The sequence below is a fragment of the Pimephales promelas genome, chromosome 2 (assembly GCF_988280905.1).
Source record: "Pimephales promelas chromosome 2, fPimPro1.hap1.1, whole genome shotgun sequence".
In the NCBI taxonomy this organism is placed as follows: Eukaryota; Metazoa; Chordata; class Actinopteri; order Cypriniformes; family Leuciscidae; genus Pimephales; species Pimephales promelas.
In genome coordinates this window covers 37,758,056-37,783,167 of record NC_142770.1, presented here as the reverse complement: position 1 = coordinate 37,783,167, position 25,112 = coordinate 37,758,056, and the positions used below count along the sequence as shown (strand labels likewise).

The window sequence follows — 25,112 nt, the reverse complement described above, 5'->3', positions numbered from 1 at the left end:
AATAGCTGAATCAACTGGGACAAGTAATAATTTTGAACTATTTTTCAAAAAGAAAGCTCAGTTAGCAGATCTGCTGGATTACACAACACAGGGTGCATTGGTCAGATCAAGATTTTTTTTTCTGTTTAGAGAAAAAAAATGGGCAGAAGAGATTGATTAAAGCCTTGCAAGCAGAAGATGTTCGAAAGAGAGCAGTTGGTTTTTACAAAAAACTGTTTAGGAGTATGAAATGGAGGGTGAGACTGACGGCCCTTTTTTGAGCTCCCTACCAAAGATGTCAGAAGAGGGTAATGTGGCTCTTTCAGGTGCGCTAAGCCTGGGGGAGCTATGTAAGGCCCTGCATGAGATGGAATCGGGAAAAGCTCCTGGGATTGACGGCCTCCCAGTTGACTTTTACAAGTCTTTCTGGGCTGAGTTGGGTGCGGACTTGTTACAAGTGATGAGTGTCAGTCTGTCAGAAGGTATGTTGCCGTTGAGCTGCAGGAGGGCAGTGATAACGCTTATACCAAAGAAAGGAGATTTGACTGACATAAGGAACTGGCGCCCTGTATCACTTCTTTGTTGTGATTACAAACTGCTCTCTAAAGTGCTGGCAAACAGATTGGCTGAAGTAATAAGGCAAGTAATACACCCAGACCAGTCCTACTGTATTCCTCGCAGATCCATTTTTGATAACATCTCTTTAGTTCGGGATGCTTTAGAGATGTCAAAGTTGCTTGATTTGGATTTTGGATTGATCTCACTGGACCAGGAGAAGGCATTTGATAGGGTTGAGCACCCCTATTTGTGGAAAACTCTGGCAGCGTATGATGGTCCAAGTACTCTATAGTGATATTGAAAGTGTATTGAAGATTAATGGCGGTTTATGTGCTCCATTTCAGGTTGAAAGAGGTGTAAGGCAAGGGTGCTCTCTTTCTGGAATGTTGTATGCCCTAGCCATTGAGCCTTTATTACAAAAAAATAAGGGAAAAAATTGATGGGTTACATTTGCCTAATTGTACAAAAAAGATATGTTTATCTGCTTATGCAGACGATGTAATGGTGTTTGTAAGTGGACAAAAAGATGTGCAAAGTTTATTTGATGTAATTAATGATTTTACTCTCATATCTTCTGCAAAAGTGAATTGGAAGAAATGTGAAACACTCTTGGTTGGCAAATGGAAATACGGTAATCCAAAAATTCCTGAAGGTTTAGTCTGGGGGAAAGGTGGTTTAAAATATTTGGGAGTTTTTTTAGGTGATGATGCAAATAAACAAAAGAATTGGGAAGGAGTTATTGAAAAAATTAAAGGACGATTAGAAAAATGGAAGTGGCTGCTTCCTAAAATGTCATATAGAGGACGCATTCTTGTCATCAACAACCTGGTCGCGTCATCACTGTGGCATAAGCTTGCGTGTGTTGATCCTCCTCCTCAACTACTTACGAAAATACAAGCGATTCTTGTTGACTTTTTTTGGGACAAATTGCACTGGATTAGACAGAGTGTTCTTTATTTGCCGAAAGAAGAAGGAGGACAAGGCTTGGTCCATTTACAGAGCAGAACTGCCGCTTTTCGCTTACAGTTCCTGCAGAGACTTTTAGACGGTGCATCGGACGTCAGTTGGAGGGCAATGGCCCATGTTGTTTTGCAAAACTTTAGAGGATTCGGACTGGACAAACATCTGTTCTTACTAAACCCTTCAAAAATGGACTTGTCTGTTTTACCACCCTTTTATAAGAGTCTTTTTAAAGTTTGGAGTTTGTTTCACATCCAGAAATCTGAAAATCCTTATTCACTTTACTGGCTTCTTGAAGAGCCTTTAATTCTTGGGTCTCGTTTGGATGTAAATGAAAGTAAGAGTTTTTTTAATTGTGGTCTTAGGTTGCAAGAATCAAAAGTGTTTATTTTTAGACAATTGATGGACATTGCTGGGGAAAATTTGGATAATTCTGTAAAAGTAGCTGATTTTTTAGGCACAAGATCCATTCGATTGGTTGCTCTTTTTTTTAGCCAAGGTAAAGTCTACCCTCACAACAGAGGAGAGTATAATGGTAAAAGATTATTTTGCTAAAGAAACTGTTCCTAATGAAAATGATTTTTTCCCTTGTTTGATGCTTTCACCAAAACTGGATGGTTTTAGGGGTTTTCCATTTAAAACTTGGGACTCCCAGTGGTTGGATGTATTATCTACTAAAGAAAAAATATTGTATGGAGCTTGTGTGATGGGTTTTAATAAGAATAATTTGGCAAATAAACCTGATACACCGTGGAGGAACTTTTTTGGCTTAAATGAAAATGTAAAACCAGAATGGAGAGTTCTATATAAACCGCCATTAGCAAAAAAAGGTTGGGGATTTGCAATGGAGAATTCTTCATGGTATTTTAGCTATTAATTCTTTTGTTTCTGTGTTAAATGTGGAAGTTAATGATGTTTGTCCTTTTTGTTTGAAAAGAGAAACAATTTTTCATGCATTTGTACAATGTACAAGATTGAAATCGTTGTTTGATTTTTTAGAAAAATGTTTTTGTGGTTTTGATGAAGCATTTAATGAAATTGTATTTATTTTGGGTTTTAAGTATAGTCAAAAAAAGAAATATATTTGTCAGTTATTGAATTTTATTATTGGTCAAGCAAAAATGGCAATATATATTATAGAAGGGATAAAGTTGAACAGAAACCTGATCAAAACATCATTGAGACTTTTTTAACATTGGTCAAATCAAGAGTAATGATTGATTATGTGTATTATAAAACTATGGAAAATTTGGTTACTTTTGAGAAGATTTGGTGTTGTAAGGAAGGGTGTTGTGTCATTTTTGAAGATAAATTAATTTTTTTCCCTTAATTTTGTTTTCTGTGGTTTAGCTTGTTAATTTGTGTATATTAAGGTGATTGTGAAATAAAGTTCTTTTTTAAATTCAATTCTCTCTCTCTCTCTCTCTCTTCTAATGTAGGTTAAGCTGCTGTAATATGACAGATGAAGGTTGTTCTGGTGTGACTTCAGCTCTGAAATCAAACCCGTCACACCTGAGAGAGCTGGACCTGAGCGGGAATGAACTAGGAGACTCTGGAGTGAAAAACCTCAGTGATCTACTGATGAACCCACAATTCAAGCTGGAGAAACTACAGTTAGTGTCATTATACTGTACAGCAATTACAGTGTGACTGAAGTTTATTTATTTGAAGACAGCAGGGCTTATGTTTCATTGGTTATAGCAGTGCACTTTTTGGGGGTTTACTTATTGTTCACATTTTTTTTTTATAGTTCTTTACCTTTTCACAGTTTTTTATCTAGTTAGTTAAGTGTAGTTTGTAATTTTTTTAATTCCCAGCATCTGATACAATGCACTGATTGTGTACACACAGAAATCTGCCTTTTAAACAGAGAATAAAGAAGAGAGACATCAAATAAATAGTTAGAAATGAAAGAGAAGAAACAGTGTCTTCCAGCGCACAGAACTAGTGTGACTGGGTTTTAAAACAGACTATTGGAAACTAAATGCTGCTGTAGCTCTTCAATAAGATGATCATCATAGATGTGAACTATTGTTATTTCTCTGTCTTCAGTCTGAGTGATTGCAGTATTACAGAGAAACAGAGTCTCATCCTAACTTTATCTCTGAAATCAAACCCGTCACACCTGAGAGATCTGGACCTGAGCAGGAATAAACTAGGAGACTCAGGAGTGAAGCACTTATGTGCCGTACTGAAGGATTCACACTGTAAACTGGAGAGATTGAGGTCAGTCACATTCACATACAAGAATCAAAATGCTTAAAATCACTTCAACTGTTTAAACTATAACACATAAACATTATATTTGAACAAACATTTTCACCTTATTATTTTGTGATCTGGTGAATTAAAGGTGAAGATCTCTCTTCCTCTGTCTGTTTTATTTGCTGATGAAGATTATGTGACTTTACAGTCTCTTATTTTCTTCATTCTCTCTCTAAGAGACTGTTATATGACAGATGAAGGTTATTCTGATGTGACTTCAGCTCTGAAATCAAACCCGTCACACCTGAGAGAGCTGGACCTGAGCAGGAATAATCTAGGAGACTCTGGAGTGAAAAACCTCAGTGATCTACTGATGAACCCACAATTCAAGCTGGAGAAACTACAGTTAGTGTCATTATACTGTACAGCAATTACAGCAGTGGTGGGCCGTGCATTTCACACTTAGGCCATCTGTCCTACCTGAATTAATAACTTTTAATAGTGTATCAGCACAAAGACTCTCTATAATTGTTGTTTTTATTTTGCACCGGCAGTTATTGGGTTATGCAGTGAGTTCGGGAAAGGCCGGTAGAGAGAAACGAGCGTGTGAGTTCGGCTGGTGCTTGCGTTCCGAATCCGATTATAAGTTCAGAAACGGAGCCTCACTTATCTTGTCGTTCAAGGGTTACAATAGTCCCTTTTCAGACGTTACAATAGTATGAATGTTTGAAAAAAATTAAGTTTCGATCATAAATTTATACAAAAAATTAAGAAGAAAATCATATTCACCACGGGGGAAAAAGCATATACTCACCAAAACTACAGATTATTTTTTTTACACAAAATCCATCCTTATTTCTTTCCTCAAGAAGACTTCAATTACTTTTGTACAGATTTTAACTGCGTTTCAGTTCCAATAATGTCGTGTCTGTCTCGTCTTATTTCTAGCATAAATTTTAATTTGCTTTATGGCTGAGAGTGCCTGTTCGACAGAAACACACAGTCACTGCAAAACATGACGATGTGTACAGCTGCCCCATGCTCTCACACAGAGTTTTGACCGAAATCAACGAGATCAGCGGGACTTCTGCCTTCAAAATCATTCGTGGCATAACTTACATTAATCTGTTCTGTTTTAACCCGGAGAGATCGAATAGAGTCCCGTTACTCTGCGTTTAGCTCAGGCTGAATAAGGGATTTTTTTTCTGCTGGGGTTCGAGGAGAGAAAGAAACATTAATTTGTGGGTTGAAAAACTATTACATCTACAGGAATATTTAGTTTACGCAGTTCGCTACAGATGCGGATACTACCAGTAATAGTAAGTGCTCTGTACGCGCATCCAATCAAAGAACGAGAAAATACAGATGTTATTATTCACCTGCTAAATGGCACCGCTGCAGTCAAAGTGAAATCTGATTGGCTGATTAAATCTGACGGATTATCTGATTGGTTAAAGAAACAGTTTCATTGCCTTTCATTTTAAGTTACAGGCGCCTGCACTGTCGATTCTGAAGGCCTCCAGGCAGATTTATTTACCTGGCAACACATGATGGCTGAAATATGATTGGATACAAGCTCTAACATAAAAACACAATACTGGAAGCAGCACAACCAAGAGAAAAGCTATGAAATTAAGAGAATGAACTATTGGGAATAATTTAATATTCATGCAAAAAATATATTAAAGTGCAAGTCAGTGATTCTGATAGTGTTCAGAGAAGGCCTTGCTGGCCCTGACGGCCCACCACTGAATTACAGTGTGACTGAAGTTTATTTATTTGAAGACAGCAGGGCTTATGTTTCATTGGTTATAGCAGTGCACTTTCTGGGTTTCCCTATTCATATTTTTGTGTGCTTTTTTTCTAGTTAGCTTATAGAGTGTATTGTAATTGATTTCACTGCTTTAAAATTGAATCAATATTTTTGAGTGTGAACATTTTTCACCAAAAAAAATGTAGTAAATCATATAAAACTTTTTAGAGTGTAGATAGTAATTGTTTAATTCCCAGCATCTGATACAACGTACTGATTGTGTACACACAGAAATCTGCTTTTGCAACAGAGAATAAAGAAGAGAGACGTCAAATAAATAGTTAGAAATGAAAGAGAAGAAACAGTGTCTTCCAGCGCACAGAACTAGTGTGACTGGGTTTTAAAACAGACTATTGGAAACTAAATGCTGCTGTAGCTCTTCAATAAGATGATCATCATAGATGTGAACTATTGTTATTTCTCTGTCTTCAGTCTGAGTTATTGCAGTATTACAGAGAAACAGAGTCTCATCCTGACTTCAGCTCTGAAATCAAACCCGTCACACCTGAGAGAGCTGGACCTGAGCTGGAATAAACCAATAAACACAGGAGTGAAGCAGTTATGTGCCGTACTGAAGGATTCACACTGTAAACTGGAGAGATTGAGGTCAGTCACATTCACACACAAGAATCAAAATGCTTAAAATCACTTCAGCTGTTTAAACTAAAACACATTAACATTATATTTGAACAAACATATTCACCTTATTATTTTGTGATCTGGTGAAATAAAGATGAAGATCTCTCTTCCTCTGTCTGTTTTATTTGCTGATGAAGATGATGTGACTTTACAGAATAAAGAGTCTCTTATTTTCTTCATTCATTTTCTCTCTCTCTCTCTCTCTCTCTCTCTCTCTCGTGCATGCTGGGAGTGAGTGGGCGGAGTGTGGTGAGTGTGGATGTGAGTGGTAGCCGATTGTGGCTGGTAAGAGTGCTCTTTTCAAACTTTTTCTTTGTAAGTGTTTAATGTTTGTGTTTTTTTGTTGTTGTAGAGTTTTTTTGTTTTTTGTTTTGTGAGGATAGTCTGCTTCCAGCATTTTGCTGGAAAGCATGGCGACTCCAAACACGATGGCTTTTGAAAATTTAACTCGGCGTCATGGAGTGAAGATTGATTCAAATGTTAACGTGAAAGATGTGTGTTTGGCTGCAGGAGACGTTGTGGGTCATGAACACATCGTGTCCCCTTCGCGAATGAATAGTGCGTTTTGTGCTTTTTTTTTAGCACTATTGAGAAGGCGAACGAATTAGTGCAAAAAGGTGTTGTAATCAAAGGTTCACTAACGCCGGTGTTTCCTCTGAGTACTCCTGCCAAGAAAATAATGATTTCAAACATTCCTCCTTTTGTGAAAGATGAGATGATTGTGCAGGAATTGTCCCGTCATGGAAAGATAGTTTCCCCCATCAAAAAAATTCTGTTTGGATGTAAATCTCCTCTATAGTAAAACATCTCGTGTCTTTTAGGAGACAGGTGTTTATGATTCTGAAGGATGGTGAGGATGAACTTTACCTGGTCTTTAAATTTAAAATAGAAGGCTTTGATTATACTGTATTCGCATCATCTGACACGACGATCAAATGTTTTGGTTGTATGAAAATCGGGCATCTCAGTCGTAATTGCCCTGATAAGGTGAATAAAAACACAGAGCTGATTGATGCAGCTAAAGCGGGGAGCGCTGTGGATGAGAGTAGCGTGTCGGCGATTCCCGCGAGTACAGTGATCGAGCCGCTGGAGGGAGCGAGCAGCGCGGAGGTGCGGGTGTTTTCTCCTGTTGTTGATGGAGGTGTTGTGGCGGAGTCTCTGGTGGCCGAGAACGCGGTGGGGTTGAGTACATTATCAGCGTTTGTAGAACAAAATAGAGAGATTATACAGTAAAATCTGAGATTGAATGACTGTGAATTGGATTTGGAAGTTGAATCTACTTTCAAAACTCGAATTAAAAAAAGAAAGAGTCGAAATGATAAAAACAGTAAACAGGTCAAAAAAAGTGTCGCCTGACGCCTATATGCGCCTGTCACCCGACCTGCCACCGCTATATGCGCCTGTCACCCGACCTGCCACCGCTATATGCGCCTGTCTCTCGACCTGCCACCGCGATATTCGCCTGTCTCTCGACCTGCCACCGCTATATTCGCCTGTCTCTCGACCTGCCACCGCTATATTCGCCTGTCACCCGACCTGCCACCGCTATATGCGCCTGTCTCTCGACCTGCCACCGCTATATGCGCCTGTCACCCGACCTGCCACCGCTATATGCGCCTGTCACCCGACCTGCCACCGCTATATGCGCCTGTCTCTCGACCTGCCACCGCTATATGCGCCTGTCACCCGACCTGCCACCGCTATATGCGCCTGTCTCTCGACCTGCCACCGCTATATTCGCCTGTCACCCGACCTGCCACCGCTATATGCGCCTGTCACCCGACCTGCCACCGCTATATGCGCCTGTCTCTCGACCTGCCACCGCTATATTCGCCTGTCACCCGACGTGCCACCGCTATATGCGCCTGTCACCCGACCTGCCACCGCTATATTCGCCTGTCACCCGACGTGCCACCGCTATATTCGCCTGTCACCCGACGTGCCACCGCTATATGCGCCTGTCTCTCGACCTGCCACCGCTATATTCGCCTGTCTCTCGACCTGCCACCGCTATATGCGCCTGTCTCTCGACCTGTCACCGGTATATTCGCCTGTCACCCGACCTGCCACCGCTATATTCGCCTGTCACCCGACCTGCCACCGCTATATTCGCCTGTCACCCGACCTGCCACCGCTATATTCGCCTGTCACCCGACGTGCCACCGCTATATTCGCCTGTCACCCGACGTGCCACCGCTATATGCGCCTGTCTCTCGACCTGCCACCGCTATATCCGCCTGTCTCTCGACCTGCCACCGCTATATTCGCCTGTCACCCGACCTGCCACCGCTATATGCGCCTGTCTCTCGACCTGTCACCGGTATATTCGCCTGTCACCCGACCTGCCACCGCTATATTCGCCTGTCACCCGACCTGCCACCGCTATATGCGCCTGTCACCCGACCTGCCACCGCTATATGCGCTTGTCACCCGACCTGCCACCACTATATTCGCCTGTCACCCGACCTGCCACCGCTATATGCGCCTGTCACCCGACCTGCCACCGCTATATGCGCCTGTCTCTCGACCTGCCACCGCTATATTCGCCTGTCACCCGACCTGCCACCGCTATATGCGCCTGTCACCCGACCTGCCACCGCTATATGCGCCTGTCTCTCGACCTGTCACCGGTATATTCACCTGTCACCCGACCTGCCACCGCTATATGCGCCTGTCTCTCGACCTGCCACCGCTATATTCGCCTGTCACCCGACCTGCCACCGCTATATGCGCCTGTCACCCGACCTGCCACCGCTATATTCGCCTGTCACCCGACCTGCCACCGCTATATGCGCCTGTCACCCGACCTGCCACCGCTATATGCGCCTGTCACCCGACCTGCCACACATTATGCTATTGAATGACTTTAGAAGTCTTGGAATATAGTGTGAAAACTTGATTGTGCTTTACAAAGTTTTTTGTGCCTTTAGTGGGGCTTAACAAAATAACACAATATGCAGAATGTCGGACGTCACTGTGGCGGGAGGATTTTAAGTGTGGCGGCCCGCCACGGGAGAATGAATGTAGCGGAAACACTGAGTCTGTTGACATTTCAATGAAATGTGACTTCCTGCTTATCGTGACGCAAAATGACGATTTTTACGTCACGATAAGCAGGAAATAAAACACTTAAATCCTTATTTCTCCCATCTCAGGGGAAAATAAGGGAATAAACCATGACCATTCAAAAATATGACTGGGTTTCTAAAGATACAAAGCTTAATGCAAATGGGTGAAGTGACCCTTTAAGCACCAGCTCAATATTTTTAAATCTTGTCAAATTAATCCTGTAGGTTTTTCAAAACACAGTGCGGTTCTTTGTTCTGTCCTAGTTAGCCATGTAAAGTCAAGAAGTGCCTATTGGCATTTAAATAGTCTTTGCTTGATGACAAACATTTTAAAGATTATTTTACTTTTTTCTGGGATGTTTTTAAACTACAAAATCACTTATATAGCTCTGTACAGCAATGGTGGGATTGCGGTAAAATACAAATTAAAAACTTTTTCCAGCAATACACTCTTAATGTTACAAAAGAAATAACTAGATCATTGAAGATTTTAGAGACTGAGATACTTGATTTGTACAGTTTGTCTGAATCTACAGGCAAAAAAGAACATATGGAAGCTCTGACATCAAAGAAAACTTTATTTGCAAACATGTTTGGGGCTTGAACTTAAACAAAGCCAAAATATTCATCAATTTAAAGTACATTATAAACAGAAGGTCTTATCGCAATACATGTCGGTAATGGTTTAATTTTGTGAGTTGTATTCATGTATTTTTGTTAATATTACCCTGTAGGTATTCTGATTACCATTGTTGGTATTTTCATAGATGTATCCATGTGTTTATAATCTGTTTTATTTTACCTTGTAGGTAATTGATTACCATTGTTGGTATTATTATAATTGTTACCTGAGATCATGATCATACAGTATATGGTGTGTATTTAGGATATGTTTTGTTTTGTTTTGGTATGGTTTTGCTTTTGATGAGGGAGAAGGGGTTTCCCTTCTTTCCTTTCCCATGTTTTCATATATGTACTGTACTTATATCCAAAATTGTTATTGAGTGTTATGATAATGTGTAAGTAAGCAACTATTATTGTTTTGTTTTGTTTTTCCTGTCATTGGTAATCGGGGTGGGTTCAAATAAGTTTGACTTCTATCCACTCCGTTTCGAGCACTAGATTTAGGTTTTGTTTAAGTTGATGTAAATATGATGAATTTAAAGTCATGTACAGACTCACCAAAATCCTTCGTATTGCCTTGTCATACATATTGCTCAAAATAAACAAATAAATTAAATAATTAAAAATAAAAAAATGTTGGACATTAAGGCACAGAAAGCGCTGGTTCGCTCACGTTTCCAGAATGTCACACAAATAGATGCACCTTCCAAATTTTTCTTCAGTATGGAGAAAAAAAAACAGTCAAAGCAGAATAATTCATTCTTTGGTCTCTGATACAGGACAGGAATTAACTGAAGCTTCTGAGATAAGAGAAGTTGCTGTACAGTTTTATAAAAAATTATATACAGCTGATTTGATAAATGAAAAGATGAATATTTTAGTTTTTTTGAAGGTCTGCCAAAGCTTGATGAAGAGAGCAATGAAAGTTTGCAAAAACCTTTGACAGAGCAAGAACTTTACACAGCAATGATGAATATGGCGAATGGGAAATCCCCTGGGATCGACGGGTTACCCATTGAATTTTATAAAACTTTCTGGCCCATTTTAAGAGAAGATCTCTTATTAATGTTTGATGAAAGTTTTATTAATGGGTTTCTCCCTCTCAGTTGCAGAGGGGCAGTTATCACTCTATTGCCCAAAAAAGGTGATCCCCAAAATATAAAAAATTGGAGGCCTGTATCTCTCTTGTGCTCAGAGTACAAAATCCTGTCTAAAACTTTGGCTACAAGATTGAGTAAAATTATAGGGAAGGTGATACATTACGATCAAACATATTGTATACCAAACAGATCAATTTGTGATAATATTACTCTAATCAGAGATGTTTTGGAAGTCTCAAAGTTGTTTGGTATAAATATTGGCCTTATTTCTTTGGACCAAGAGAAGGCCTTTGATCGGGTTGAACACCTGTATTTGTGGAATACTTTGCAAGCTTTTGGGTTCAATTCAAGCTTTATTGATATGATCAGAACAATGTATTGTGAAATTGAGAGTGTGATCAAAATTAATGGTAGTTTGTGTGCCCCCTTTACTGTACAGAGAGGGGTTAGACAAGGCTGTGCCATGTCTGGGTTATTATATATGCTGGCTATAGAACCATTGCTTTTTATGTTACAGAATAAGTTAAAGGGTCTAACATTGCCACAGTGTAATAATGCTTTTTATTTGTCTGCATAATGCTGATGACGTTATTGTTTTTATAAATGATAGCAATGATGTTGAAATGTTAAAAGAAGTTGTTAATGATTTTAAGGAGATTTCTTCAGCAACTGTAAATTGGGGGAAAAGTGATGCTTTATTGATTGGAAAATGGGAAGGAGGTAATCCTACTCTTCCAGGAGGCTTATTATGGCAAAAAGATGGGTTAAAATATGTTGGTGTGTTCTTAGGCAATTAAGTTTTCATGCAGAAAAACTGGGAAGGAATGGCAGATAAAGTAATAGGACGTTTGAAAAAATGGAAATGGCTTCTTCCACAGCTGTCTTTTAAAGGACGCACACTCATTATTAACAATCTCGCGGCTTCTTCCCTCTGGCATAGACTTGCATGCGTTGATCCTCCTGTCGGTCTCTTACCGAAAATTCAAGCGGAAATTGTGAACTTCTTTTGGGACAATTTGCACTGGATCCCGCAAAGTGTTTTGTTCCTGGCGAAAGAAGATGGAGGCCAAGGTCTAGTGCATTTGGCTAGTAGATGTGCTGCTTATCGTCTTGAGTTTGTGCAGAAGTGTATGCTGGGATCTGAAAGACTGATGTGGAGACCATTGGCTCAGTGCATTTTACGCAGAATAAGTGGACTCGGCCTGGACAATGTGTTGTTTTTAATGGATTCTAAAAAATTCGATTTTAGAGGAAAACTTTTTATCGAAGTCTTTTTAAAATATGGAGTCTGTTTAAACCTCAATGGATGGAACCATTAATGTCGTTGTACTGGTTATTGGAAGAGCCCATTGTGTGTGTGGAGCACGTCTTGATGTATCTGGGGATGAAATACCGGGTCTGAAATATTTGTTGTACAGAAGTGGATCTCTACAGTTAAAACACATTATTAAAAATGCAGGTCCTGAATTTAAAGATGCAGAAGCAGTTTCAGCCTTTTTAAAGGTAAAATCTGAGCGATATGTTAAACGTTTTTTAGATAAACTACAGGGGGCTTTAAATGTACAAGAAAGAACTTTACTTGATGAGTACAACAAGAAATGTATATTTCCAGACTGTGAAGATTTTTTTCCAGATTTAGGTATTGTACCTGATCTTGTTTCATTTAACAATATTAATCCCTGGATGAAAAAGGAAATTGATGTACAAATTGATTTTTTTGAAGCTAAAGGGAAAGCATTGTACAGAAGTCTTGTCAAAGTGATGAATTTAAAATGGTTAAAGAATAGAAGTGATACTGTATGGAGAGACACGTTAGATATTACTGAAACAACAAAACCAGTGTGGAGGATTCTGTACAAACCTCCTTTAACTAAAAGAGTTGGTGATCTTCAGTGGAGGATACTCCATGGGGCTATTGCAGTTAATTCTTTTGTGGCAATGTTAAACCCAAATGTAAGTGAGAATTGTTCTTTTTGCAATGAAAGGGAGACTGTGTTTCACTGTTTTATGTTTTGTAACAGACTTTCTTTTTTGTTTAGTCTTTTAGAGCTTCTTTTTGAATCTTTTGAGGTGTGTTTTACAAAGCAGGATTTTATACTTGGTTGTATGTACACTATTAAGAAAAAATACAAATGTCAATTGCTTAATTTTATTGTTGGTATTGCAAAATTAGCTATTTATATAACTAGGAGAAATACAATTGAACAGAAAGGAGAACAAAAACTTATACCAGCTTTCAAAAAAATGGTAAAATCTCGACTTGTAATTGAGTTTAATTTTTATAAATTAATGAGTACATTGAGTATTTTTGAAATTGAGTGGTGCCGTAATAATGTGCTGTGTTCATTAGTTGATAATGAACTGGTAATTTCAGAAGTGTTGATGTGAGTTTTTTTTTTCGATGTGAAAAATAGGTGACCTTTTTTTGTGAATGTTTTTGATTGTCGTATTTGTGTAATAAAGGATTGTCAAAATTCTCTCTCTCTCTCTCTCACTCTCTCTCTCTCTCTCTCTCTCTCTCTCTGCTAATGTAGGTTAATCTGCTGTGATATGACAGATGAAGGTTGTTCTGATGTGACTTCAGCTCTGAAATCAAACCCGTCACACCTGAGAGAGCTGGACCTGAGCGGGAATAAACTAGGAGACTCTGGAGTGAAAAACCTCAGTGATCTACTGATGAACCCACAATTCAAGCTGGAGAAACTACAGTTAGTGTCATTATACTGTACAGCAATTACAGTGTGACTGAAGTTTATTTATTTGAAGACAGTAGGGCTTATGTTTCATTGGTTATAGCAGTGCACTTTCTGGATTTATTAAACTAAAACTTTTTGGGGGTTTATTATTGCTCACATTTTTTTACAGTTCTTTATCTTTTCACAGTTTTTTATCTAGTTAGTAGAGTGTAGTTTGTAATTTTTTTTATTCCCAGCATCTGATACAATGCACTGATTGTGTACACACAGAAATCTGCATTTTCAACAGAGAATAAAGAAGAGAGAAGACAAATAAATAGTTAGAAATGAAAGAGAAGAAACAGTGTCTTCCAGCGCACAGAACTAGTGTGACTGGGTTTTATAACAGACTATTGGAAACTAAATGCTGCTGTAGCTCTTCAATAAGATGATCACCATAGATGTGAACTATTGTTATTTCTCTGTCTTCAGTCTGAGTGTATGCAGTATTACAGAGGAACAGAGTCTCATCCTGACTTCAGCTCTGAAATCAAACCCGTCACACCTGAGAGAGCTGGACCTGAGCGGGAATAATCTAGGAGACTCTGGAGTGAAAAACCTCAGTGATCTACTGATGAACCCACAATTCAAGCTGGAGAAACTACAGTTAGTGTCATTATACTGTACAGCAATTACAGTGTGACTGAAGTTTATTTATTTGAAGACAGCAGGGCTTATGTTTCATTGGTTATAGCCAACCCGGTCTCATCCCAAGACGTCATATAACTGACGTTTTGGGACGTCTTTTGACCATACGTCAATATTCGCCTTTTTAGGGCCCCCACGTCGGTAGATGAGGTTATGGGATCCTAACTCTACCCCAGACCTAAACCTAACCCTAAACCTAACCCGTCACCTAACTGACGTTAAAGGTAAAGCGTCAGTTGTATGACGGCCCGGGATCGCCATCTACCGACGTTTAAGGGGGCCCTAAAAAGGCGGATATTGACGTACGGTCAAAAAACGTCCCAAGACGTCAGTTATATGACTTTTTGGGATGAGACTGTGTTATTATAGCAGTGCACTTTCTGGGTTTCCCTATTGCTCACATTTTTATGTTTTGTTAATCTACACTGTGTGTAATTATTCTGTGGCTTAGTAAATATCACAGTAATATTTAACTTTATTAACTTAATAAAAACTCTGAATATCATTTGCTTGATTGTTTGAGCTAAACGTACCAAAATAATTGACTAAAAATCTAACAGTTAATTTCATCTAAAATATATTTATTTATATTAATATAGTTATATTTATTTATTTATTTCACTATTAGAATTTATTATTTGACTAACCAATAATTTATGTATAATAGTACACTTAACATAATTGTGAAATTTCTATCAAAATATTTGAGATTGGAGAATTAAACTTATTTGTTTCAAGAACCACAAATATTACTTATTTCAAATCAATATCATAAATATATTTAAATATATTTAACTGTGTCATTATACTGTACAGCAATTATAGCAGTGGCGGGCCGTGCATTTCACACCTAGTCCGTCTGTCCTACCTGAATTAATAACTTTTAATAGTGTATCAGCGCAAAGACTCTCTATAATTGTTGTTTTTATTTTACACGGGCAGTTATTAATGCGGTGCGTTCGGGAGAGGCCGGTAGAGAGAAACGAGCGCGTGAGTTCAGCTGGTGCGTTTGTAAAGTGGTTCTTGCGTTCCGAATCCGATTATAAGTTCAGAAACGAAGCCTCACTTATCTTGTCGTTCAAGGGTTACAATAGTCCCTTTTCAGACGTTACAATAGTATGAATGTTTGAAAAAAATTAAGTTTCGATCATAAATTTATACAAAAAATTCTGAAGAAAATCATATTCACCACGGGGGAAAAAGCATATACTCACCAAAATTACAGATTTTTTTTTTTAACACAAAATCCATCCTTATTTCTTTCCTCAAGAAGACTTCAATTACTGTCGTACAGGTTCTAACTGTGTTTCAGTTCCAATAATGTTGTGTCTGTCTCGTCTTATTTCTAGCATAAATTTTAATTTGCTTTATGGCTGAGAGTGCCTGTTCGACAGAAACACACAGTCACTGCAAAACATGACGATGTGTACAGCTGCCCCATGCTCTCACACAGAGTTTTGACCGAAATCAACGAGATCAGCGGGACTTTTGCCTTCAAAATCATTCGTTTCATAACTTACATTAATCTGTTCTGTTTTAACTCGGAGAGATCGAATAGAGTCCCGTTACTCTGCGTTTAGCTCAGGCTGAATAAGGGATTTTTTCTGCTGGGGGTCGAGGAGGGAAAGAAACATTAATTTGTGGGTTGAAATCTATTACATCTACAGGAATATATTTTAGTTTATGCAGTTCGCTACAGATGCGGATACTACCAGTAATAGTACGCGCATCCAATCAAAGAACGAGAAAATACAGATGTTATTATTCGCCTGCTAGATGGCCCCGCTGCAGTCAAAGCGAAATCTGATTGGCTGATTAAATCTGACTGATTATCTGATTGGTTAAAGAAACAGTTTCATTGCCTTTCATTTTAAGCTACAGGCGCCTGCACTGTCGATTCTGAAGGCCTCCAGGCAGATTTATTTGACCCGGAAACACATGATGGCTGAAATATGATTGGATACAAGCTCTAACATAAAAACACAATACTGGAAGCAGCACAACCAAGAGAAAAGCTATGAAATTAAGAGAATGAACTATTGGGAATAATTTAATATTCATGCAAAAAATATATTAAAGTGCAAGTCAGTGATTCTGATAGTGTTCAGAGAAGGCCTTGCTGGCCCTGACTGTCACAGAACAGAATGGCACAGACGGGTGAGTTTGAACAAGGTTTATTGGATGACAGTCACAGGAGGGTAAGTAGCGTGCTAGTTGAAGTTGATGAGGGTATGAACAGTCTGATGATGTTTTCCTTAACTGAACAGGAACGGGAGAATGGAGAGCTGACCGGAACAGCGGAGCTTGGAGACTGAAGAGGACTGGCAGCAGACGGAGACCAAGGACAGGAACAGACGGGAGATTGACGGGTTGGAGATACAATGCAGGTAAGTAGATTCAGGAACGTAATGTAGCGATAGCGAGTCTGTAATCGTGGTTGAGACGAGACCAGACAGTGAGTGACTGAATGAGGTGAGTATATATGGAGTGGATAATAGTCCGGATAAGTGATGGCAGGTGGTGACAACAGGTGATGATGATTAGTAGTCAGGGGAACCGGAACGAGTGGGCGGAGTGCAGGTATCTGGTGCTGACGCAGATGGATCCGTGACAGTACCCCCCCCCCACGGCCAGCTCCAGCTGGCGGGCGGGACCGACGACGGGGACGGCCACGGCCCCTGGGTGCAGGACGACCTGGATGGGCCGAATGGAAGTCCTGGAGTAGGGTGGGATCAAGAATGTCCTCCCGCTGAACCCAACATCTCTCTTCCACCCCAAAACCTTCCCAGTCGACGAGGTATTCCAGAAGGCCGCCCCGTCGCCGGGAGTCGAGGATCTCTCGTACTTGGTAGATGTTATCATCCTCCGGATCCACAGGAGGAGGGGGCACGTCCGCAGCACCAGACCCTGGGGAGGAAGGAGTGAGAGGATTAGTATAGGGCTTGAGGAGGGAGACATGGAATGTAGGTGCGATGCGGTAGTGAGCTGGAAGAGTGAGTCGATAGGTGACGGGGTTGATCTGCCTCTGTATGGCGAACGGACCGATGTATCTGGGACTCAGCTTACGACAGGGCTGTCGGAGACGGATGTCCCGGGTGGAGAGCCAGACCAGTTGACCCGGATGGTATTGGGGAGTTGAGGCACGTCGAACATCCGCCTGGGTCTTGTGTCTGCGGACAGCCCGCTGGAGGTGAGTGTGGGCTGAGTCCCAGACCCTCTCGCTCGTCTGGAACCAGTGGTGGACTGCTGGAACATCTGATGGTTCCCCGGACCAGGGAAACAGTGGAGGTTGGTACCCGAGTATGCACTGGAAGGGTGTGAGCCCTGTGGTGGATTGACGGAGAGAGTTTTGTGCATACTCGGCCCACGGCAGGTAGCGGCTCCAGCAGTCCTGATGGTCGTGGCAGTATGACCGTAAGTATCTCCCGATTTCCTGGATCTTCCGCTCAGTCTGGCCGTTGGACTGGGGGTGATATCCTGACGTAAGACTGACGGAAACGCCCAGGAGATTGAAGAAGGCCTTCCATACACGGGAGATAAATTGTGGACCTCTGTCAGAAACGACATCCTCGGGGATTCCAAAGTTTCTGAAAACGTATTGGAATAGAGCTTCAGCAGTCTCAAAGGCAGTAGGGAGGCCGGGGAGAGGAATGAGTTTGCAGGCCTTGGAGAATCGATCGACTACCACAAGAATGCAGGTATGATTGTGGGAACGGGGAAGGTCGGTGACAAAGTCGACCCCCAGATGGGACCAGGGTCGAGTGGGAATTGGTAGAGGAGTGAGCTTGCCTTCAGGAAGATGACGGGGAACCTTGGCCATGGCACAGACTGAGCATCCCCTGACGTATCGGGAGATATCCTGGGCCATACCCGGCCACCAGTAACGCTGTTGGACGAGCGAGAGAGTTCCTTGGCTGCCTGGGTGTCCAGAGCCCGGAGAGGTATGTACTGAGTCCATGAGGGACAGGCGTAGGCGTGTCGGGACGTAAACCCGTCCCTCTGGACCTCCCGGCGGAGCAGGTTCGGCTTGAGTGGCATCTGAAATGTGATCGTCCATACTCCACTGAATGGGACTGACGACGATGGCTGGAGGGAGGATGGTCTCGGGATTTAGAGGAGGAGAATTGGGCTGGAACTGTCGTGATAATGCGTCTGCTTTTACATTTTTGTGTCCAGGGCGGTAGGTGACAGAGAAGTTGAAGCGGGTGAAGAAGAGGGCCCAGCGAGCTTGACGGGGATTGAGTCTTCTAGCCTCCCGGAGGTATTCGAGATTCCGGTGGTCCGTGATAACTGTAAACGGGTGTTGAGCCCCCTCCAGCCAGTGTCTCCATTCCTCCAAGGCCAGTTTGATGGCTAGCAGCTCTCGGTTGCCGATATCATAGTTCTGCTCCGCCGGGGACAGTTTCTTGGAATAGAAGGCACATGGATGGAGTTGCAATGGAATCCCCTGCCGCTGGGAAAGAACCGCTCCTACCCCAGAGGTGGAGGCATCCACTTCCACGATGAAGGGTAGAGCTGGATTGGGAAGGGAGAGGGTAGGAGCGGAACTGAAGGCCCTTTTCAAGCTGTCAAACGCCCGTGTGGAGTCGGTGTTCCAGGACAGAGACTTGGCCCCGCCCTTGAGGAGATTAGTGAGAGGGGAGCAGGTCTGACTGAAGTTTTTGATGAAGCGGCGATAGAAGTTAGCAAACCCAAGGAACCGTTGAAGGTCTTTCCGAGAGGTGGGTTGTGGCCAGTTGTTAACGGCATCCACCTTCCTCTGGTCCATGGTTATACCGCGGGGAGTGATGAGGTAGCCCAGGAACTGAACGGTGGCTCGGTGGAATTCGCACTTTTCTAGTTTCAGGAAGAGTTGATGGTCTCTGAGGCGTTGGAGTACGGTTTGGACATGGCGGATATGAGTGGGTAGATCGGGAGAGTATATGAGGATATCATCGATATAGATGATGACAAATTGGTGGAGTAAGTCTCTGAAGATCTCGTTCATGAACCCCTGGAACACGGCGGGTGCGTTGGACAATCCGAAGGGCATGACGAGGTACTCGTAGTGCCCCGCAGGGGTGATGAACGCTGTCTTCCACTCGTCACCTTCACGGATGCGGATGAGATTGTATGCGCTCCGGAGATCGAGTTTGGAGTAGACAGTAGCCCCACGGAGTTGTTCCAGAGCGGCGGGGACCAGAGGAAGGGGATAGCGGTATTTGACGGTGGATTGGTTGAGGATACGATAATCGATGCAGGGGCGCAAGCCTCCGTCCTTCTTGCCCACGAAGAAGAAGCTTGATGCGGCAGGGGACGTGGATGGTCGAATAAATCCTTGACTTAAAGCTTCCTGGATGTACTCCTCCATGGCCTTCTGCTCCGGGATGGACAGAGAATAGATCTTACCTCGCGGTAGAACCGCCCCAGGCAGCAGGTCGATCGCACAGTCCCATGGCCGATGAGGTGGTAAAGTGGTTGCCAGCTGTTTATCAAAGATCTCCTGGAACGCCCGGTAAGGTGGAGGAATGTCCGTGAGGGACACAGCAGAGGAATCTTCCACGGAGGTGACGGAGAGAGAGATTTTCTGAACCGGAGTGACTGGACGGATAATGGACTTGGAAATGGCAGGCAGACAATGATTATGGCATTCTTCACCCCACTGTAGGACCTCACCGGTGGACCATTGAATATGTGGAGAATGGAGTTCCAACCACGGGCGTCCCAGGATGATCTCAGCCGTCGAGCCCTCCAGCACCAGAAAGGAAATTGCCTCCTTGTGAAGCCAGCCGATCTCTAGCCCTAGATCCGGGCTGCGGTGTCCAATCCGGCCACGGCCAAGAGGTTTTCCGACGATGGATTGAACGTGAAGGGTGTGAGGAATGGTACGTTGCTTCGTTTGGAGCCGATGGAGAGTGGTGAGTGAGATGAAGTTACCGGCGGATCCGGAGTCAATTAGCGCTTGAACTGGAAGGGAACGATTCATATAAGTGATAGTAGCAGATGTATATTTCATATTCGATATGGATAGGGGTAACTGAACTGTACTCACTGCGGGTCGAGGTGGACGAATGGGACAGGTGGATAACATATGTCCAGCAGCTCCGCAATATAGACAAAGTCCGTTGGTTATACGGCGATTGCGCTCGGAGATCGGTAGGCGAGCAGACCCGATCTCCATCGGCTCTGGTGCTGGAGGACTGTAAGCGGCAGATGGGCGAGGAGGCGGAGGTGCAGGGCTATCTAGCTGGCAGGCAGTGCGGCGTTGGTCGATGCGGATGGATCGCTGTATAATGCTCTCGATACCCACTGTGTCATCGTAGATGGCTAACTGGAGACGAATGTCGGGATTCAGACCGTGGCGGTATGCGGTGATAAGTGCAGACTCATTCCATCCCAGCGAAGCGGCGAGGGTCCGGAACTGCAGAGCATATGCAGCCACTGACGATCTCCCTTGCTTCAAACGAAACAGCTGATCCTGCACGGAGATCGAGTGCAGAGATTGTGAGAACACTTCCAGGAAGTGATTGGAGAATGAGGCGAAGGTTCTGGTGACGGGCCCACGATCTTTCCATAGGGCATGAGCCCATTGAAGAGCCCGACCCCGGAGAAGGGAGATAAAGAAAGCGACCTTCGATTCTTCAGTGGGGAACGAGGATGGAATCATTTTTATGTAGAGCTCGCACTGCAGAAGGAAGCCGCTGCACTCCTCCTCCTCGCCAGAGAAGGGCGCTGGTTGGGCCATGGGACATACAGAGGCAGCGGCAGAGGAAAAGGCTACGGTGGAAGTAGCGAGCACAGATGCACTAGTCCGGGGAAGAGATGCTGTCGATGGGGAACTCGTGTCCGTGGTGGTTGCGGGCGTAGGTTGAAGCATGTTTTAGGTTGGTCTGGTCTTCTGTCACAGAACAGAATGGCACAGACGGGTGAGTTTGAACAAGGTTTATTGGATGACAGTCACAGGAGGGTAAGTAGCGTGCTAGTTGAAGTTGATGAGGGTATGAACAGTCTGATGATGTTTTCCTTAACTGAACAGGAACGGGAGAATGGAGAGCTGACCGGAACAGCGGAGCTTGGAGACTGAAGAGGACTGGCAGCAGACGGGGACCAAGGACAGGAACAGACGGGAGATTGACGGGTTGGAGATACAATGCAGGTAAGTAGATTCAGGAACGTAATGTAGCGATAGCGAGTCTGTAATCGTGGTTGAGACGAGACCAGACAGTGAGTGACTGAATGAGGTGAGTATATATGGAGTGGATAATAGTCCGGATAAGTGATGGCAGGTGGTGACAACAGGTGATGATGATTAGTAGTCAGGGGAACCGGAACGAGTGGGCGGAGTGCAGGTATCTGGTGCTGACGCAGATGGATCCGTGACACTGACGGCCCACCACTGAATTACAGTGTGACTGAAGTTTATTTATTTGAAGACAGCAGGGCTTATGTTTCATTGGTTATAGCAGTGCACTTTCTGGGTTTTGTGTGCTTTTTTTCTAGTTAGCTTATACAGTGTATTGTAATTGATTTCACTGGTTTAAAATTGAATCAATATTTTTGAGTGTGAACATTTTTCACCAAAAAAATGTAAATCATATAAAACTTTTTAGCCTGTAGATAGTAATTGTTTAATTCCCAGCATCTGATACAATGCACTGATTGTGTACACACAGAAATCTGCCTTTTCAACAGAGAATAAAGAAGAGAGACGTCAAATAAATAGTTAGAAATGAAAGAGAAGAAACAGTGTCTTCCAGCGCACAGAACTAGTGTGACTGGGTTTTAAAACAGACTATTGGAAACTAAATGCTGCTGTAGCTCTTCAATAAGATGATCATCATAGATGTGAACTATTGTTATTTCTCTGTCTTCAGTCTGAGTGTATGCAGTATTACAGAGGAACAGAGTCTCATCCTGACTTCAGCTCTAAAATCAAACCCGTCACACCTGACAGAGCTGAACCTGAGCACGAATAAACTAGGAGACTCTGGAGTGAAAAACCTCAGTGATCTACTGATGAACCCACAATTCAAGCTGGAGAAACTACAGTTAGTGTCATTATACTGTACAGCAATTACAGTGTGACTGAAGTTTATTTATTTGAAGACAGCAGGGCTTATGTTTCATTGGTTATAGCAGTGCACTTTCTGGGTTTATAAACTAAAACACTTTATTCTCAATATCTGACAGTGAGTCTAAGTTCACATTATATCTGTGTAAAATTCTTCACATTCATGATTTGTTTGTAAGATAATCTCTCTTCCTCTGTTTGTGTCTCTCTAGTCTGGTTGACTGTGGGATTACAGATGTTTCTTCTTTAACTCAGTCTTTGACGAACTCAAAAGCTCTGCAGTTTTTAAAAGAGCTTGATCTGAGACTCAATAAGATCGAAGACTCAAAGCAGCGGCTCAGAGACGAGCTACGAGACTCAAACTGTGTCCTGAGGTGAGGAAACATCACTGAGATATTAAAGACATCTTCATTTATCTCTGATATGTGAACAAACCTTTCAAACATTCGTGAAAGAAAATTATCATTAAGATTTGTTGCAACAAAGGGTTTGTGTGAGAACATAATGTGAAGTTATTGAAATGTTGAACACAAAGGAGGAAAGAGAAGAAAAGCTCACTGTCACAGCTTTATACATCAACACCTGCTTTATGAACTGTGTCAGTAGAAGTGAATCATTTGAGTGTGAAACAGACTTGGTCAGATTGTAGGAAACGCTGCACTCCTGCTAAAATCAGTGCAGTTCCAGCTTCAGCTCACAGCGTCCAGCTCACATGAGCAATGTCTCTGTCTCTAGTGTGTTTTTACTGTGACAAGCAACACGTCACACTACTCGACACTTACTTTACTCTCAGTTATTTACTAAGAGCCTACAAACATGTTTAAACTAGAGGACAAACGGCTTTAACTAAAGGTTTGTGTTTAACTCAAAATAACATTAGTATTTGCTCGCTGTGGTTTATTCCATACGCCGTACACTCATTAGTTTCTCCTTTACAGAGACTCAATAGGAGTCGCACAGACACACACAGACACACATATGAACATGATTCAGGCTTTACATCTATTATATTTAAATACACAAATATCTCTATCCAAGATCATGTAAAGTCAGTAATTAATCTGATTACAGGAATTCACTTGAACTTATTTTTGCTCAAAAAACAATACATTTATAATATCCACTTTGTTCCTCTGAACACTGATTGTTTTCTCTTCTGTTCCACTTTACAGTATATGATTATAGATAAAGATCGATCATCAAACATCAGTGGATTTCCATCAAGGTTTAAATCTGTGAAACGGAGATGAGAGGAGCAGAAACCATCAGGTGATCCACAGAAGAGTCTCACTGCTGTCTATGAGGAGAAATACATGTGTAAATGTGTTTCATACAGGTGGAAGAGACTCAGACTTCACTATTAAATAAAGCAGCGTGTGTGTTAGCATGCGTATTAGAAACATGTGATATTGAATGATTAATGTTGGTTTATTATTCAGCCAAATGATGGTTTAGTTGTAATTAAAGGTGGAACAGAGGAAGAAGCTCAGATGAGTGTCAGCAGAAATCTTCACTATCAGGCCTGCAAATATACTAATGTTTAGACTAAACTCATCCAGAATTATTCAGATATTTCTAATCATGAACGTGATTGTCAAGTACAGCACATACATGTTTCAAAAGATATAAAGATTACATGTAACTTTTGAACACTTTTATATTATCTCTCTAACATTTTATACACAGAATATGTTTATGTTATTGCTTTATTGTGTATATATATAGTTAGTTATGTGTGTGTGTGTTGCTGATGCACAGATGTACAGTATATTGTGTTTGTTCTGTGGATGAAGTCTCTTCTCCTCTACAGACCGACTAAACATTTTCCCCAGTTAACAGCATTTGTGTGTGTTTCACTCGCTCCTCAGATAGCAGACGGATGTGGGCCACTTCAGGCGATGATGCGGCACTGCAGGCCTTCTTATGGCCCGACAAAATGTGTGTGAGCCTGAAGTGGCCCACATGTAAAATGGCACATATGGCCGAAATATTTTAAATCACATGTGGGCCTTTTTAGACAAAGATGCGGCACTCATGGCAATGTGTAATCTGAATGTGGGCCTAAAGTGGCTCATATGATAAATAATGAATATGGCCCAAATATCACAAACCAAATGTGGGTGGCAAAAATGTTGCACAGTCGACAATGACTAATCTGGGTGTAAACCAAACATGACCCACATATGTTGCAGCAAATGTGGCCCAGTTATCTTAAAACAAATCAGGGCCAGTTTTTTGCAAAGATGAGGGATGAAATCTGGTGGGGATGCCTATGAGTGAACCTAAAGTGGCCCACGCATGACATAGCAAATATGGCCGATTACATTGCTGTGGACGAGTGGTTTGATTGATAATGAGCGACACACAGTATCTCTCGCATCTCTCACGGAGGAGCGGAAGCATAAAAGGAGATTGAGAGAGGAACAGGCCTGAACTTCTGTTTCTGTCGTCCGCGAGGGGCTGCTGGCTTACACTTTCTTTTTTGTAGATGTTTTATTTTCTTATTAAAAGTGTTAAATGTTCGCTGGTTCCCGCCTACTCTTTCCTATAACAACGAACTCTGTTACAATTGCAAAATATTTTCAAAAATTCATAAGTTACAATGTGCCAATCTAGACAAACTATTATATAACTTTATATGGATGAAGAAGCCTCGTAAAATCAGGAAAAACATCTTGACTAATAAAATTGAGGAGGCGGGTTTATCGGTCATTGACTTCTCACTTTTCAATG

General features: G+C 42.0%; 2 protein-coding genes across 2 annotated transcripts in view; both read left to right on the top strand.

Annotated features, from left to right (window-relative positions):
• The window catches only part of LOC120478286 (uncharacterized), a 220,987-nt gene that overhangs the window by 80,887 nt on the left and 114,988 nt on the right, over positions 1–25,112 (top strand). The window lies entirely within an intron of this gene.
• Positions 275–24,215, top strand: LOC120484209 (uncharacterized). The gene is made up of 10 exons (XM_089133035.1): positions 275–461; positions 687–804; positions 3,550–3,667; positions 3,911–4,107; positions 5,948–6,121; positions 13,481–13,654; positions 14,114–14,287; positions 22,183–22,356; positions 22,592–22,753; positions 23,552–24,215. Exons 1-10 carry the CDS (start codon positions 275–277, stop codon positions 23,556–23,558), a joined length of 1,485 nt encoding a protein of 494 aa, XP_088989161.1. The 3' UTR covers positions 23,559–24,215.